Source organism: Cherax quadricarinatus, chromosome 47 (genome assembly GCF_038502225.1).
Source record: "Cherax quadricarinatus isolate ZL_2023a chromosome 47, ASM3850222v1, whole genome shotgun sequence".
NCBI classification, from domain to species: Eukaryota; Metazoa; Arthropoda; class Malacostraca; order Decapoda; family Parastacidae; genus Cherax; species Cherax quadricarinatus.
In genome coordinates this window covers 22123388-22140887 of record NC_091338.1, presented here as the reverse complement: position 1 = coordinate 22140887, position 17500 = coordinate 22123388, and the positions used below count along the sequence as shown (strand labels likewise).

General features: G+C 45.3%; 1 protein-coding gene and 1 long non-coding RNA gene across 2 annotated transcripts in view; one reads left to right on the top strand and one right to left on the bottom strand.

Moving 5' to 3' along the window:
• Positions 1-7936, bottom strand: part of LOC128696582 (uncharacterized) — a 31381-nt gene extending 23445 nt beyond the window's left edge. The window contains exon 1 of the mRNA XM_070094636.1: positions 7766-7936. Within this exon, the coding sequence (XP_069950737.1) occupies positions 7766-7936 (171 nt within the window). The remainder of the gene's footprint in view (positions 1-7765) is intronic.
• LOC138854035 (uncharacterized) overlaps positions 1-17500 on the top strand; it is a 26717-nt gene that overhangs the window by 4555 nt on the left and 4662 nt on the right. Inside the window, exon 2 of the long non-coding RNA XR_011393218.1 lies at positions 5437-5487. This is a non-coding gene — a long non-coding RNA (uncharacterized lncRNA). The remainder of the gene's footprint in view (positions 1-5436; positions 5488-17500) is intronic.

Here is a 17500-nt window from a genome sequence, read left to right as displayed (position 1 = left end):
TGCATCTGCACTACTTGCAGTCTCAAGGTCCTTTCGGATGAGAGGAGGAACTGACGGCCCTTTCATTCCTTCTAGTGACTGACCCTCCACTGTCCCTCTTTTTTTTCTTTCCGTCTTTTTTTCTTTAAAATAATAAAGAAGTATCACTATCATGGAATCTTCGTTCCGTGATAACCCCCCCCCTTCCCAGGCCCCTTTCTGTTACTGCATCCTGTTCTGACCCTCCTTCGTTATTGGACCATATTCCAGACTTTTCCCTTACCCCTCTAACTTCTGCTGGTGATGCTTAGTCACCTACTCCAGGTGCAGAAGCTCCGCCCATTTCTGCTAGTGCCTCTGCCTCTTGCACGCCTTAACTGTGCGTCCGGCTTCCCCAAATATGGTGTGATGGTTTCGGATCGCCCACCTATCTCAGGTCAGGCTGCCTGCGGTACTATGTTTAAACGTTCCAGACCATTTCATGACGGCGGTTCTTCGATGTCTGCTCATTCTGCCCAAAAACAACCTACACGACACCTACTTACTTTACTCACCATGTACACAGTGGACTATATTCTTTTCCCTGCAACCGACATTTTCAACTGATTATCTTTATGACCATAGCATTGGTAAAGCTCTTTTACGACACGTTTGGCAAAATGTATCCTTTCATGCTCTCCGAAGCCGTGCGCACATTGTTCAGTTCAGAATGAGGAACAAACTCATGATCTATCCCATCTTACTTCCATTGATAACATTCCAATCACAGTTCACAAGCACACTACTATAAATTCTTGCAATGGTACAGTGGTTTTACCCTGTACCATTGTTCAGAGTGATTTTCTTTCTTCTGGTGATATTTTAGAGCAATTAGCCCTTCAGGACCTTCCAATTCTCAGTGGATACATATGTCCTGCCCGCTCGTGGGCGGAGGTGCTTTCCCAGTAACATAGCCTGCTTAACCTTTGACTGCTGTGAACTCCCGTCCTCTGTTGATATCGTGGGCCACTGCCTAGAGGTCCGTAAAGTGGTCCCTACCCCCCAACTGTCAAAAGTGATTGTACTTCAGACACCTCGCTAAATACTGCAGGTCTGTGGCGGAGTGCCCGGTCTGCGGTGCTGTGGATCATGCCCCCCTCAAGGAAGGTTCCTTGATGTTGGTGAGGGGCTCTTGATTTAGGGAATTGGATCTGTGCTCCAGTTCCCCGAATTAAGCCTGAATGCCTTCCACATCCCCCCCCCAGGCGCTGTATAATCCTCCAGGTTTAGCGCTTCCCCCTTGATTATAATAATAATAATGTGGATCATGCCGATACATCTTGCAGTCTTCCCCCCACTTGTCTCAACTGCATTGAACCTCATCCTTCATTTTCCCGCCGTTGTCAGGTCCATCTTAATGAACAAGAAATCCATTGTCATCAGGAGAGCAAAGGCCTTATGTTATCGCCGTCTCTCGGCTCCAGCTTCAGGGAGATCTTCCTCGTGTTCATTATTTGTTATTCTCGAGTAGCTAGGGGACCAACCTCGGCGGTCCCCCTGCCTACCTTCTCCTTCGGTGTCGTGACTTCCAAGGTCACCCCCATCTCTAATTCTTTTGCGGTTTTACCCTCTGAATCCCCCACCACCTTACCTATTCCTGCCTCTACTTCTCGCCCGCTAGTTTCTCAGTCTACAAGGCCTCGCACACCTATTTCTTCGTGCCTATCACCTACGAAGTTGAACCTGTCTCATAAGCCCAAGTCTCTTCGCATTCCTCCGGTGCTTACAATTCCTCAGCAGTTTTCCTTTTCGGCCTCGGTGCTTAGTTCTCACCCGCTTTCTAATTTTCATACAAAGTATGGAGGTTCACACCCCCCTCGTGTGGTCCCCTCTTTTCCTGTCCCCCCAGACTACTACAGTTACCTTCCAGCCTCCTTCCTCTCCTGTTGCACCGCAGGACTCGTCTGTCCCCGCCAGCACATCTCTACAGGGTCTTACTCCCCTCCCCTCTCTGACCTCTTTGGTTCCCTCCATAGTCTCCTCTCTACTTGCTCTACATCACCTGTCTCTGAAGTGATGGTATCGGCATCTTCCTTGTCCGCTGAAACACTTGATGCTATCTCCCTCTATATTGCAGAGAAAAAACCCTCGATGGACACCAGCAATCTGATTCCTCCTTGCTTGCATGCTTCCATTACCTCTACACATTGACCTCACTGACCCTAATAGCCCATAGATTTTATCGCTTCTCATTGATGGTATACCTGTCTTCGTGAATAATAACTTATTTACAGTGGAACATTCATGGTCTCGGGTAATCAGGGAGAGCTCCAGGTGCTGCTCTCCCAGTTTTCCCTAGTATGTGTTCAGTTACATGAGCCAAAATTCGTTCAGCTGTTATTCGTCTCGTTTCGGGCTGTGTGCTGTTACATTCTTCTGATCCCCTTTCCTGATGAATCATTTAATGAGAGTGCACTTCTTGTGCGCGTTGGTATACCATATCAACAGGTCTTTGTTCGTTCCCTGCTGCATTGTATTGCAGCCTGTATTTATTTGAACAAACAATATACAGTTTGATCTCTATATATATCCCCTTCCCGTGCATTCTGTATCTCGGATATTGCATTCTTGATCTCTTCTCAGCCACTGCCCATCTTGTTATTAGGTGATTTTAACACTCTCCATCATCTTTCGGGAGGATCCCACTGTGACTCTCGTAGTGATCAGTTGGACTCTTCTTTCTTCTCATCCTCTTCATGTTTTAAATATGGGTGCTCCCACCCATTTTGACACACTCAGTCTCTCTTGCATTGATCTTTCTATCTGCTCCTCGTCAATCGCACTTGATTACACTTTATTCTCCCGGATTTGCACGACAGGGATCACTTTCCTTTTCTTTTTACTTCTACCTATTCCCGACCACCTTGTAGCCCTGTTGGCAATTTAGACGAGCGAACTGGGACTTGTACTCTCATCTTGCTGCTTTTTCTGGAGACCCTTCTTTGTTCTCTATTGATGAGCTGGTGCATCAGTTTTCGACCTTAGTTTTGACCACAGTGTCACATTCTATTCCTCAAGCCTTAGGCAGGCATTCTCAGACATGCGTGTCTTTGTGGTCTCCTGCATTTGCCCATGCAGTGCGTAACATGCTGCATGGGGCCGTTATCGATATTATCAGACCTCAGATCGTCTTTTCGATTTTAAGCGGTCTCGAAGAAGGTACGGTAGTTGTGGCAAGTACACTCCAGACCACGTCCCATTTTGGGAGGTTGCTGGTGTTAGTGTTGTGGAACCTTCTGAAGTTGCCACGGAAATCGGAAACTATTTTGTCCGTGTCTCCTAAGGCATAGTGCTTCTCCGTATTACATGTGTCTTCGTCGACGTTTTTGATCGCATCAGATTTCTTCATTGCTTCACAAGTCATTAAACAATTTGATTCCCCTCATCCTTTGATCTTTCCTATTCAACTATGGTTGTGCCGGGTGGCTACCAAAATCAAAGATATCGTTTTCTGCTGGGTCCCTGGACATGTTGATGTGCAGGGCAATGAACATGAACAGGCGGATGCTGTTGCACGGTCAGCGGTGCACAATCTTCCAGTTTCCTATAGAGGTATTCCCTACAGGGATTATTTTAGTCATCTCTGCCCGTCTTCGCAACCGTTGGCAGCAACGGTGGTCGGACATGCACCATAACAAATCGCACTCTATTAAACCGCTTTTAGGTTTGTGGCCATCTTACCGCCGTTGCCGTACTCGGGAGACTGCACTCTCCCGTCTCCGCTTCGGCCGTACCCGCCTTACCCATAGGTATCTCATGGAAAGACATTCTATTCCTCTCTGTGAGGTTTGTCGGGTCCCTATTTCGGTTCACTTTCTTGTGGATTGCCCGGTTTACCAGCGAGCTCGCAGGATTTACCTCCATCGACGCTGCCGCCCTACCACTCTTACCTTACCTTCCCTTCTTGCAGACGGTCCTGCTTTTGACTTGCAATCACTTTATTTTTTTTCAGCAACTGCTTTACTATACGAACTTTGACTCTCAACCCCTAACGTCCCTTCCAGCCCTTTCCTCCCTTCGCCTCTGATCCCCTCTCCACCTAGTTGTTTTTAGCCCCGGTTCTGTTTTCTACCCTGCAATGCTGCATGACCCTTGTCGGTATAGCGCTTTCTTTGATTATAATAATATAACTGTTGAAAATATCTGACAGTTCATAAGGTCTTTATACACAGGTGTTCATAAAGCAAATGATAGAAAAACAGCTTTTAGCCAGTGTTGCAGATGCGTGTTGCAGGAAAGTGTTGCAGAAAAGTGACTTAAATAGAATTGTTACACAAAAGTACGTTTATGACAAAGTGCTTCAAAAAATTTTTACTTAGTGATTTGACATTGTTTCTATCAAAAGTGTTTCTAACAAAACTGCAAGAAAAGCGTTAATAACGGTTGTTTCAAATAAGTGCTGCTATCGAAAATATTTCTGACAATGTTTAAACACAAGTACTTTTACAAAAGTGTGCAATAATAATGACAAAAATGGGCCCCAGCAACACCTGGTTACAAACACCAGCTGGGCCTCAACGCGTCATTCATGCGCCGTCTACCATCACGTCAAGGTGAGTCTGGGCAGCAGAGATATATGCTACGTATTCCCAGGGACTTTCCTTAAGTATTTTCCAGTTTTGTAAAATTGTGTGACCTATCTTGTGGAAATGAAAATTTATTTATATGGAATAAGGAAATAAATCACAAAAAATGTTATTGGGGCTCTGGTGGCCTGGTGGTTAACGCTCTGGCTTCACACGGTGAGGGCCTGGGTTCGATTCCCAGCCAGAGTAGAAACATTGGACGTGTTTCTTTCAACCTGTTGTCTATGTTCCCCATCAGTAAGATGGGTACCTGGGTGTTAGTCGACTGGTGTGGGTCGCATCCTGGGACACTGACCTAAGGAGGCCTGGTCACAGACCAGGCCGCGGGGGCGTTGACCCCCGGAACTCTCTCCAGGTAAACTCCAGGTATGCTGAGGAGACTTGTAAAATGTAGTGGTTTCAGGGTATAACTTTCTTTTTGATTATAACCATAATCAGGGTATAACTATGGGATGAAAGGTATAACTGGGACACTTCCTTTAAGCTGAGAGATATAGGATATACCTCCTGATGGTCCAGTATGAAGAGTGTAACTGGGCATACACATGTATTTAATATATTAAAAACAAATGCTAAACCTGTATGGGTCAGTGTCCAAAGACCCTCGTGTTAATAATAAGTATTGTTAATAGGTACTAACATGTAGGCAGAAACTCAGGAGGTTGATTAATCTCTAAATTTTAAACTGGGATCCTGCTAAAGAGGATCCCAGAAGGAAGTCGAAATATTCAGATCAATGAACCTCCTGAATTTGTGGTCTTGTTGGTGTTTATTGAGCGCTGACAAGTGCTCATTACACTTTAGGTAATTATAAGTATTGTTTACCTTGCAGGTAAGTGAGGCTCAACACGTCATCGTGGTCAACTTGCTCACCATCAGTGAGGTAAGCATTTTTTACTCAAGTTTTGTTTTTTAACTCGTCTTACACTGTTTGCATGTAGTGTGTATACGAATATTGGCAACTGGGATTAAAAGCATTGGTTAAGAATCTTGGGATATCAGCAAGTGATATCCTATCTCGTTCAAAAGGTGTCTATAATCTCGTACTTTAGTGGGTAATTAACGTGGACATGAAAGGCCTTATGCCTGGCCGTTAACAAGGAGGATATTATACCCGTACCTCAGTTTTTTGTTATATTTTACACCCTCCCATTCATGACTCAGAAGGTTGTACCCCTGCCATCCTGTACGTCAAGGAAGACGTTAAAACCTTCCTTTCGTGAATTAAGTTGCCGCTTTCCTACTCCACGGAGAGCGTTCAACTCGCTTGAGCGAGGTAGCCAGACCTCGGCCCTCCGTTTAGACTAAATCTCTCTGCCCACGACCCCGGATATGGTAAAACATTTGCCCCGTCTACCGGGACGTCGTTCCGGGGACCAACGCCCCTGCGGCCCAGTCCTCGACCAAGCCTTCCGATGAATCAGGGCCTGATCAACCAGGCTTTTATTGCTGGCCGCACACAGTCCAACGTATGAGCCACAGCTCGGCTGATCGGGCACTGACTTAAGGTATCTGTTCAGTTCCCTCTTGAAGATAGCTAGGGGTCAATTGGTAATTCCCTTTATATATGATGAGGGGCTGCTGACCAGTCTTGGGCCCCAGATACTTACTGTATTTTCTCTTAATGCTCTAATTGTGCTTCTGCGTTTCACTGGGGGTATGTTGCATCGTCTACCTAATCTTCTGCTTTCGTAGCGAATGATTTGTTTGTGCAAATTTGGCACTGTTTTCTCTAGGACTTCAATGGTGTAGATGATGTAACTCTCGCCTGCGTTCTAGGGAGTATAGGTCAAGGGAATTCAAACGTTCCCAGTAATTAAGATGCTTGACTAAACTAATCCGTGCAGTACATTTTTAAGATCACTTGCCGTGAATGGGGCTGTTAGAACACAGCTGCGTTCCAGCCTAGACAGAACAAGCAACTTAGTCATCATTGACATGGTCTCTTGTTTTAAAGGTTCTCATTATCCACCAGTGACCCAAGTGGTAACCTAGACCACTTAGCACAACAGGAAATCGTCTATAATCCTTATAGCCAACACCACTGGGTAAAAATGAGAGAACAAAAATCGTAGACAATATTTTTCGAATTGAACGCACTTCAATAACCTAGGAACTGAGAGACATAGCAAGGTGGTCGCCTTAAACCGTACTCTCAAACAAAACATTGTAAATCTATTTTTTTTTAATTTTTGCCTCTCCTGGCATTCCTCCTCTACAGTTCTTTATAGTTGACAAGACATGTATAACGCGTGTATATCATTTCTACCGAAATGCTGCATCTGTACAATAGGTTTCTCCTGTCAAATACAGGCGAAAACAAGTTTTGACGTGATCCCTCCATCACCCTTGTCATCTTTGTGTACCATACTGTATAGCCCTTGTGGCTTAGCGCTTCTTTTTGATTATAATAATTTGTGTACCATTAATAATATGAAAACTTGATGCCAGGCAAGAACATGCACCCGTCCCACCTACATTCGAAGTTCTTGCTTCAGTAACACTGTTCGGGAGTTTCTTACACTCATTAACTATATTATCACATTAATCCTTTCCAATATTCGTTTTAAATAACAGTTTGTTCAGTCTGAATTCATTGCTGCAAGTCTTGTTGTAGTTAGATATTTTCGGCTTCGTAGTTATAGCCTTTTATATATTTCAATTTGTATTTGTTCACTGCATCTTTACCGAGAGTCGAAATTCGGTGCCTTTAACCTATCTTCACAGGAAAAAAATTTGATACGTGGTGCCAACCTCGTCATTCTTCTCTGCATGTTTTCCAGCGCAATTATATTAATTTAGTAATAAAAATACCAGAAATGAGCTGAATAATCTGAAGGAGGGTTTAAAAAATGATTTATAAAGCTGTAGTATAACCTTAGGACATCTATTAGTTATTCTACTTGATATTAAGCTGTATTCTTAGCCTCACTGAGAAAACCTGTGCACTATTGTCTCGGCTTAAAATCTCACGAACCCAGACGAGTTTAGCTGCCCACCCGCTGACTGATGCTTAAGTGTAGACCGGACAGTTGGTGCTGGAAAACGCTTGCGAATCCAGCACTAAATACTTGACAAGCGCAGGAAGGTGTGCTAACGAGAAATTAGAGAAATAAAACATACAGAGAAGAAATAGATCATCCATATTACTTTCTACTTACTGGGTCAGGTATGAAGGTCTGACCGGAGTCGTTGCTCAGTCTAGTGAGGACGTGTGCTTCCTGCACCTTGGTTTCTTCTGTGGGTTTGTTCTCTTCAAAGGGCACATTTGTGGGCGTGGTGGGGAGTGTTTGGTCCTCTGAGAGCTTGGTGACAGACGGGGCAGAGTACATATTGGCTACTGGCAGGTCCGGAACCACATTCAGTGATGCAGGCTTCTCTGGTACTGCTGATCCTAAGATGGAAAATATTATTTATAATTTTAATATAATAAGTAATAATAGTAATAACGATGTATTTCGGTTGCTGTGCGATCAGAGAACTGTATCCATCTATTCCGTAACCAATTACTCATTCAGGCTTAACGCCCGATTTACCCAGTGTGCGGCATAAATCGATAATACAATTAATTATAATCAATTAAGGTCTAACAATGACTTACTTCTGCTCAGAAGACCTCCAGTTATTTCACAGAAGCCAATTTGATTTTTAAAACTGGCCCATGATAATTTACACAACCAGTTATTGCATAAAATCCAACAAAATTCGTGCCTACACAGCCTAAACCCACGAAACTGTTAATCCATTCACGCGAAGCATCACAACTCACCTGCCAAGGGTCCAGTCCTTACTTGTTCTGCAATTTATTATTATTAGTATTATTATTATTTATTATTATTAACAAAAATTGGCAACTCCGCTGCCATCCCAGCAGCTAACACCGCCACCCCCCCCCCCAGATATCAACACCGCCACCTGCTCCCCTAGTGTCAACACCGCCACCTGCCCCCCTGATGTCATCACCGCCACCTCCCCCCTAGGTGTCAACACCCCTACCTGCCCCCCCAGATATCAACACCACCACCTGCTCACATGGTGTCAACACCGCCACTTCCCCCCCCTAGATGCCAACACCGCCACCTCCCCCCCAGATCCACAGATGTCAACGCCGCCACCTGCCCCCCTGGTGTTAACACCACCACCTCACCCCTCCAGATGTCAACACCGCCACTTGCCCCCCTGGTGTCAACACCGCCACCTGCCCCCCTGGTGTCAACACCGCCACCTGCCCCCCTGGTGTCAACACCGCCACCTGCCTCCCCTGGTGTCAACACCGCCACCTGCCTCCCCTGGTGTCAACACCGCCACCTGCTCCCCTAGTGTCAACACCGCCACCTGCCCCCTGGTGTCAACACCGCCACCTGCCCCCCTGGTGTCAACACCGCCACCTGCCCCCCTGGTGTCACCGCCACCTGCCTCCCCTGGTGTCAACACCGCCACCTGGCCCCCCTGGTGTCAACACCGCCACCTGGCCCCCCTGGTGTCAACACCGCCACCTGGCCCCCCTGGTGTCAACACCGCCACCTGGCCCCCCTGGTGCCATCACCGCCACATTGCCCCCGTATTTGCCAACGCCACTTCTCCCAGGGTCCAAGGCTACCTCGTACTCCCCCAAGGTGTCAACGCCACTACCTCCTTTTCCAAATTCTCAGATATTCACGTCCACAACTCAGGTAGCGCGGCCATTACTTTTAAATGTGGCCACCCAGAGGTACTCGTGGCCACCCCACGTATTCTTAATCAACTTGGGTATTAGTGGCCACTGCCAAGTATTTCTGGCCACTTGCAGGTATTCATGGATGCCCCCTGATATTCTTGGCCATCCCCAGGTTCTCATAGCCACCTCCAAAGTACTCGTGCTCCTCCTAGGGCATTATTCTTCACTCCACGTATTAGTATATCCATGGTATACCCATCCGCCCGCCACCTGGTATGCGCTGTCACCACCTCTGGTACGTGCTACCTACCTACCTGGAGGGCATTCCGGGATCAACGTCCCGCAGCGCTGTCCACGGCATGGTTGTCTCTGCCATCCACTACAGTTCTCGCAGCCATTATTCATGACTACCCCCCACCTTCCCTTCCGTTCCAGTCGGTGTCGCTGCCTTTCCAACTACTCGCTCAGGACGGATAACTATCGCACCTGTTTTAGTAGTCTGACCTGTGATCTTCAACTGCCCCGTGACAATAACAGAATAAGGCGAATTAGACACGTATATGTTTGTCTGTCTTCCTGGGTGATACGGAGGTCAACGCCCTCGCGGCCCAGCCTTTGACCAGGCCTGTCGGGTACTATTACTTTGCAGATTTTTCGCCATCCAATGGCTTTATCAGTGCAATACAAGGACACATTCTAGCAGTGGTATAAAACAGATTCCACACAACCTTTGAGAAGGAACCTGACGTGGTCTTCGAGACAGTCCGTGGCCTTGTGGCAAAAGCTCTCACTTCACAAGGTGAGTGTCCGGTTCGATTCCCGGCGAGTGTAGAAACATTGGGTGTGTTTCCTTATACCAGTTCACCCATTAATAATAATGGGTACCTGATATACCTGATGTGGGTCGAATCCTGGGGCAAAAATGATTTAATTTGCCCGAAATGCTCTGCATAACAAGCGACGTTCTATATAGTAGTATGTCAGTGATGTCAGCTAGACCTGTATACCTTGTAAATGTACTTTGCAGAAATAGATATATTAGGTAGTGTTTTCGTTCAACTCATAGCTGGCCAGGTTGACCACGTCCAATATAATATATGTATGAGTAAATAAAATAGTGTGTTGTGGCTGCTGGTGACTGTTGATGGCCACTGGTGATACTGTATGCACCAGTGACGCTTTTAATATAGAAGGGATAAGATGGAACTGCTTTATTTAGAACCTTCATTAATATGAGAACACTGCAAAAGGCCTACTGGTCCAGAAACGCTAAAATTAGTGACACTGTCCCTCAGCAGCAGCCGGTATGTAGGAGTACATGGTATGGCAATCTAGAAATAGTTGAGATAGACGCTCAAGCAGCAGGTTTTTCATGTGATGACGATCATAGTAACAGGAACCAGGTAAATATAACACTAGGTGCCCCCCACTGATCACCACCTGGTGCATTCCTCTGATGGTGACACGTCTGGTGCACTCCTCTGGTGACGCACCTGGTGCACTCTAATGGTGACACATCTGGCGCACTCCTCTGATGGTGACGTACCTGTTGCACTCATCTGATGGTGACACGTGGTGCACTCCTGTGATGGTGACATACACAGGTGTGGTGATGCAGTGACGTCACAGTGGGTGACTATATTGATTTTTTAAAAAGAAAACTGACAGTGATTTTATTTCACTAGTGTAATTAATGACACGGTAACTTGACACTAGTGCACCACCACAGTGATGGTGACACTAGTGCACCACCACAGTGATGGTGACACTAGTGCACCACCACAGTGATGGTGACACTAGTGCACCACCACAGTGATGGTGATACTAGTGCACCACCACAGTGATGGTGACACTAGTGCACCACCACAGTGATGGTGACACTAGTGCACCACCACAGTGATGGTGACACTAGTGCACCACCACAGTGATGGTGACACTAGTGCACCACCACAGTGATGGTGACACTAGTGCACCACCACAGTGATGGTGACACTAGTGCACCACCACAGTGATGGTGACACTAGTGCACCACCACAGTGATGGTGACACTAGTGCACCACCACAGTGATGGTGACACTAGTGCACCATCACAGTGATGGTGAGACTAGTGCATCATCACAGTGATGGTGACACTAGTGCACCATCACAATGATGGTGACACTAGTGCACCACCAGTGTGATGGTGACACTAGTGCACCACCAGTGTGATGGTGACACTAGTGCACCACCCCAGTGAGTGAGACACTAGTGCACCATCCCAGTGAGTGTGAGACACTAGTGCACCACCCCAGTGAGTGAGAGACACTAGTGCACCACCCCAGTGAGTGAGACACTAGTGCACCACCAGTGTGATGGTGACACTAGTGCACCACCAGTGTGATGGTGACACTAGTGCACCACCCCAGTGAGTGAGACACTAGTGCACCACCCCAGTGAGTGTGAGACACTAGTGCACCACCCCAGTAAGTGTGAGACACTAGTGCACCACCCCAGCGAGTGTGAGACACTAGTGCACCACCCCAGTGAGTGTGAGACACTAGTGCATCACCCCAGTGAGTGTGAGACACTAGTGCACCACCCCAGTGAGTGTGAGACACTAGTGCACCACCCCAGTGAGTGTGAGACACTAGTGCACCACCCCAGTGAGTGTGACACACTAGTGCACCACCACAGTGAGATTGACAGTAATCTCGCACTAGTGCATCATCACAATGAGTGTGACTAACTTCACACTAGTGCACCACCCTAGTGAGTGTGACACTAGTGCGCCACCAGTGTGAGTGTGACACTAGTGCGCCACCCCAGTGAGGCTGACGCACTAATCTTGACACTAGTGCACCACCACAGTAAGAGTGACGACACCATGAAAACGCTCCAGTGTAAGTACTCATATATTTGGTTTAGAAAGACACGTAAGCAAACACTATAACATATTTATTAGAAAACGTTTCGGTCCTGGGACCTTGATCACTTCTAACATACAGAGGTAGAAAGACATTATATATATAGGCGGAGAGTGAGATGTGACGCACGTGACCTGAGGAATGTCATAAGAACATAAGAATGGAGGAACACTGTAGAAGGCCTACTGGCTCATGCGAGGCAGGTCCTTATCAAAACAACCTCTGCCTATGATGAGGACGGGTAGACGATGAAATCATGTGACTCCTGTGTTGTTGGGTTGGTGCTGCTGAAGTATCATGTATGCCAATGTTTTTGAAATTTTGTAGTTTCCTGTGTTGCGTTCTATAGTGTCGGTGACGGCGATTAGTGAGGCTTCTAGGCACCGTCGGCGTCTGAGGTCTGGTTCGGTGAGAACGAGTTGTGCCTCGTTCCAGTTCATCAAATGCCCCGTGGAGTCTCTGTGGAGGACACAGGCGTACCTTACATCGTCTCTGTTAGAGGCATTTCGATGCTCATTCAGGCGGACTGCAAGATCTCTGCCTGTCTCGCCTACATATTTCTTGGGACAGAACCCGCAGGGGATAGTGTAGACGCCTGCTGTAGAAGTTAGAGGTGTGGGGCTGCGTTTCGTAGTGAGGTCTTTGATAGAGGATGTGTTTATGGTGGAAACGTTGATGTTACTCATAGCAAGTGCCCGGCGAGTATTCGTGGCAACATCGCCACATGGGAGTACTATGAACTGTTTAGGGGGCTGTTCCATGGGCGGTTTGTTGAGGATAGCTTGTGCCTTGAGTCTGCAATCTCGGATGAAGAAAGATGGGAACTGAAGACGTGTAAAGGCTTGTGTTATGTAAGTGCATTCTTCTTCTAGAAAACAAGGGCTGGAGATGCGAAGAGCTCTCAAGAAGAAGCCAATGAGGACTCCTCTCTTAGTGCGGGTGTCTTGGCGTGAATAAAAGTGTATAAGATCGTCCTTGTTGGTAGGTTTTCTATACACTTTGAAGAGAAGTTTGTCACTGTCGGGAGATCAGCACAGTAGAACGTCGAGGAAAGGAAGTTTGCCATCATTTTCGAGTTCAAGTGTAAACTTTATTGATGGTTCAACTGCATTGATCTTGTTGAGAAGGGCCTGGATATTGAGACGTCTCGGATAGAAAACCAATATATCATCAACGTATCTTACCAACTTGTCGGTATTTATTACCAAGGTTTATACCAACTCATATATTTACATTTCTGGGGGGAAATTAAGGTTTAACGAGGACCTGACTGCTCAGAAATCTAGCTCTGATTGACAGAGTATCGAGCCTTCAAGACTCGTTCGAATTTTAATACGAAATAGTACACTGGTTATGCAGTGAACAGCATGAATGTCTTGCCGTCTACAAGTGGAACTTTATGCCACGTCGTATTAGTATAAGCAAAAGGAAGCGCTCAACCTACCAGAGTCAAATAACGCAGCAGGGTAGGAACTGATGCAGGATCTAAGGATAAATAAGGGTGGAGATACCAATAAAGGTAAAGTTGGGAGGGGCTGTGGGGAGTGCTCAATTAAGGATTATCAAAGTTTGTGCAATCAGTTGCTGTCAAAAAGTCTGTGTCAAAGGTGGGTCCGTCAGCAAGGAGGGAAGATAAAGTAAGTCATTATAGCGGTGACGACGTCGGAGGAAAAATCTTGGTGTTCGTTGATAGGACAGTCCAGTAGAATATGGGAGATTGAAATAGGAACTAGACACTTCTCACAAAGTGGAACTGGACGCCTCTCCATGAGATACTCATGAGTTAGAAGTGTGTCCGATGCGAAGACAAGTGTTTTGTCTCCGAACTTATGCCACATCGTGGTGAACAACTATCAGTGCACAGAGAGAGAAATTTGCGAGAATTCGAACAGTGGTCCTTGTGGAAATTTATATTTTTTAATATGTTAATAGTGTATTCCATGAGGTGTATTATTTACTGTGCCCGGTGTTAAAGAAACGTGGATGGCAGAATAGCCTGATTAGCTGGGACATGGAAGGCAGCCCAGCCTGTGTAGCTTGGACGTAGGGGGGCAACACTGCTCGTATAGCACATGGGCAGAGCTGCCCGTCCAGTTAAAGAACATCTTACACACACATTCAGTGGTAACTTTGCAGAATAGCCTGAATTCTTTGTGGCATGGATTCAATAATGCGCTAGAAACATTCCATCGATATTTTGATCCATGTTGACATGATAGCATTATGGAGTTCCTGCAGATTTGTCGGCTGCACAGTCATTCCACCACATTCTATAGGTTTATGCAAAATTCTGACCCTACTATTTGCATGTCGCAGCAGAAATCTCGATTCATCAGACTAGGTGAAGTTTTTCCAGTCTTCAACTTCCAGTTTTGGGGAGCCTGTGCCCAATGTAGCCTCAGTTTCCTGTTCTTAGTTAACAGGGCTTGAACTCGGCATGGTCTTTTGCTGGTGTAGACCATCAGCTTCATGCTTTCACGTGCTGTTCATTCAGAGATGATCTGCATACCACTGTTGTATCATGTGGCTATTTGAGTTAGTCGCTTTTCTGTCAGCTTGAACTAGTTTGACCATTCTCCTCTGACGTCTCTTTATCAAGGCGTTGTCGCCAACAGGACTACCACTCGCTTGATGTTTTCTGTTATTCCACATTCTCTGTAAAATCTAGAAATTGTGCATGAAAATCCTGAGAGATCAGCAGTTTCTCTGACTCAAACCTTCCCATCTGGAACCAACAGTCATTCCAAGGTCAAAGCCTCTTAAATCACATTTCTTCTTCATTCTGAACAACTGAACTTCTTGGTCATGTCTTTATCTTTTTAGGTATTGAGGTGCTGTCATGTAATTTGCTGATTAGATGTTTGTATTAACGATCAGGTGTGCCTAATAAAGTGGCTGCTGAGTGTATACAGTGGAACCTCGGTGTTCCAAAGTATCGGACCTCGAACAAACTAGAGCCATAACAATTTTGTTCAGAAAAAAAATTTATCACGTCTTTGAACTTTTTCCTGGAGTCCGAACGAATTTTAAAAACTTCACAAGAAACCCTGTTTCAAGTATTTTTAAGTGCCATCTGACAATGACCTAACTTTCAAGAGACTTTTGGAAGAGTCAACTTAACATCTTCCAGTTTGTGACACGGATAATTAAAGCCTGGGAAATATTGTTTCGGACATCGAACTTTCACTGTTCGAACACCGCCTATTAAGTTCAAACACCGGGGTTTCATTGCATGTATATATTATTGCCTATATTATTTAACATATTGTAATAGATTTTTCCTTAATATTTAAAACGAAAATATCGTGCTTTATACAGTAGTGTGCATATTAACTAGGACACTGATGAAAAAGACATTTGGAAAATTATTGTTTATTTGCAAAATTCACGGCAATGATATGTAATCGATTTAACAAGAAATATGACTACCAGTTGTTTATATAAGTATTGCTACACGCTTTGTCATAGACTCGACCAATGTTGAACACATTGTGGCAAGTTCATCGTCCCGGTACCCGGTCCTAATAACAGCAGCAGTTAGCTTCTCCACAGCTGAACAGTAATGTTTTGTGATCCTGCGTTTGGTTATTGCCCATAGATTCTCAATTGGGTTGAGGTCAGGAGAGTGTCCAGGCCAATTTAAAACTCTTAGCCCACTCTACTGGAAATGACTAATCCATTAGGAAAATCTGTCCATAACGGGAAGCAAATGAGTTGCCAGGATTGCCTTGTATTTTTCACTTTCCATCGTTCCCTCAACAATTACAAGCCGTAATAATGTTGGTAGAATTATCGACAATATGTAAAGTAAAAGGACACAAGTGCAACTAATGTGACATTTTATTGTGGCAACGTTTCGCTCTCCAGGAGCTTTGTCAAGACAGGACAAAATCAAAGCACCACGAACCAGTCAATGCAGGGGTTTACACTATACCCTGTGGAGGCTGTGACAAGATTTATGTAGGTGAAACAGCAAGAAACCTCGACACCCGCCTCAATGAACACATTTACGCATGTAGGAACGATAACTTGAACAACGCCTGTGTACAACACCGAAATTCCACCAATCATCTCATGAAATTCAGGGACGCCCAATTAGTGATCAAAGAAACTAATTTCCGCAGACGCAAGTGCCTCGAATCAGCACTGATCGCCGTTTCGAATACAATTAAACAAAACAACGGCAGCTTCACCATCTCTGAAGTCTTAGCGAGAATCCTCCTGAAAACAGTAAACCCTGCCATCACATAGTCTCTCCTGTTATACTACACAAAGCACATTACAGAGAGTGAACACTTAAACAGGCCTTCTCTCTCCAGTCTATATTTGTCCAACCGATTTTTATGTTAAACAAGTAATAACTTTTATATCCTTTTACTCATGTACAAATTAATTGCTCTACCATATTGTATTACTACTACAACTTTTGTCACTACTACTACTACCACTAGTGAACATCGAAATGGTACCTCACTAGCATTGCACCTCACTCTCAGCCTTTATATACCCTCTGTGTCCATATACTGTTTGTATCGGCTTGACAAAGCTCCTGGAGAGCGAAACGTTGCCACAATAAAATATCACATTAGTTGCACTTGTGTCCTTTTACTTTACAATCACAAGCCGTCCACGGCCTTTAGGCGGGTGTTTTGGCGCTTGTTGAATGTGTCCATTCCGTCTCACTACCACTGATGTATAATCACGTACTTAAAAATGCGCCATACCTGATAGTGCCCACCGTAGCCATATTTTCTCCATAGGAACAGTCAATTCTTTCTTTACCAGCTTTCTGGTAGTTCTGTAAACTTCAAAGAGCCTTCATGGAATAGATGAATCAACATTTACGCCACCTGTAGCCAAATCTCTATATAGATCATATCCGGTTTTCTTGGGATCTTTCACACTGTTTCTTACGATAATCTTGTCATCGTGAGGTGTCGTCTTGCGTTTTCGTCCGTCTTCCTCGACGAAGCGTTCCACAATCACCAGCGTCGTCAGCCCTTTTCAGAATCCGACCAACATTTGACTTTGCTAGGCTTAAATTTTAGGCGATATGTTTGGCACTCAAATCAGCATGTTTTCAAAGAGCTTCAAAATTTGCATGATTCCTAGGTGTAGTATACAACATGAATTTTAAAACTAATTATGAATTGGAGGGGAGAATTTGGAGAAACTACATTCACTCACTGAGCACGCTTGCAGGAATAGCCTTATTGAGCAACAGGTGTTGTAGCACTGACAAGAGTAGCATCACAGCTGAATGGTTGCCAGAAGTAGCAAACTAGTACAAAAAAGAAAACCCAAAGTACATAAATTAAGCCGGAGACTAAGATAAG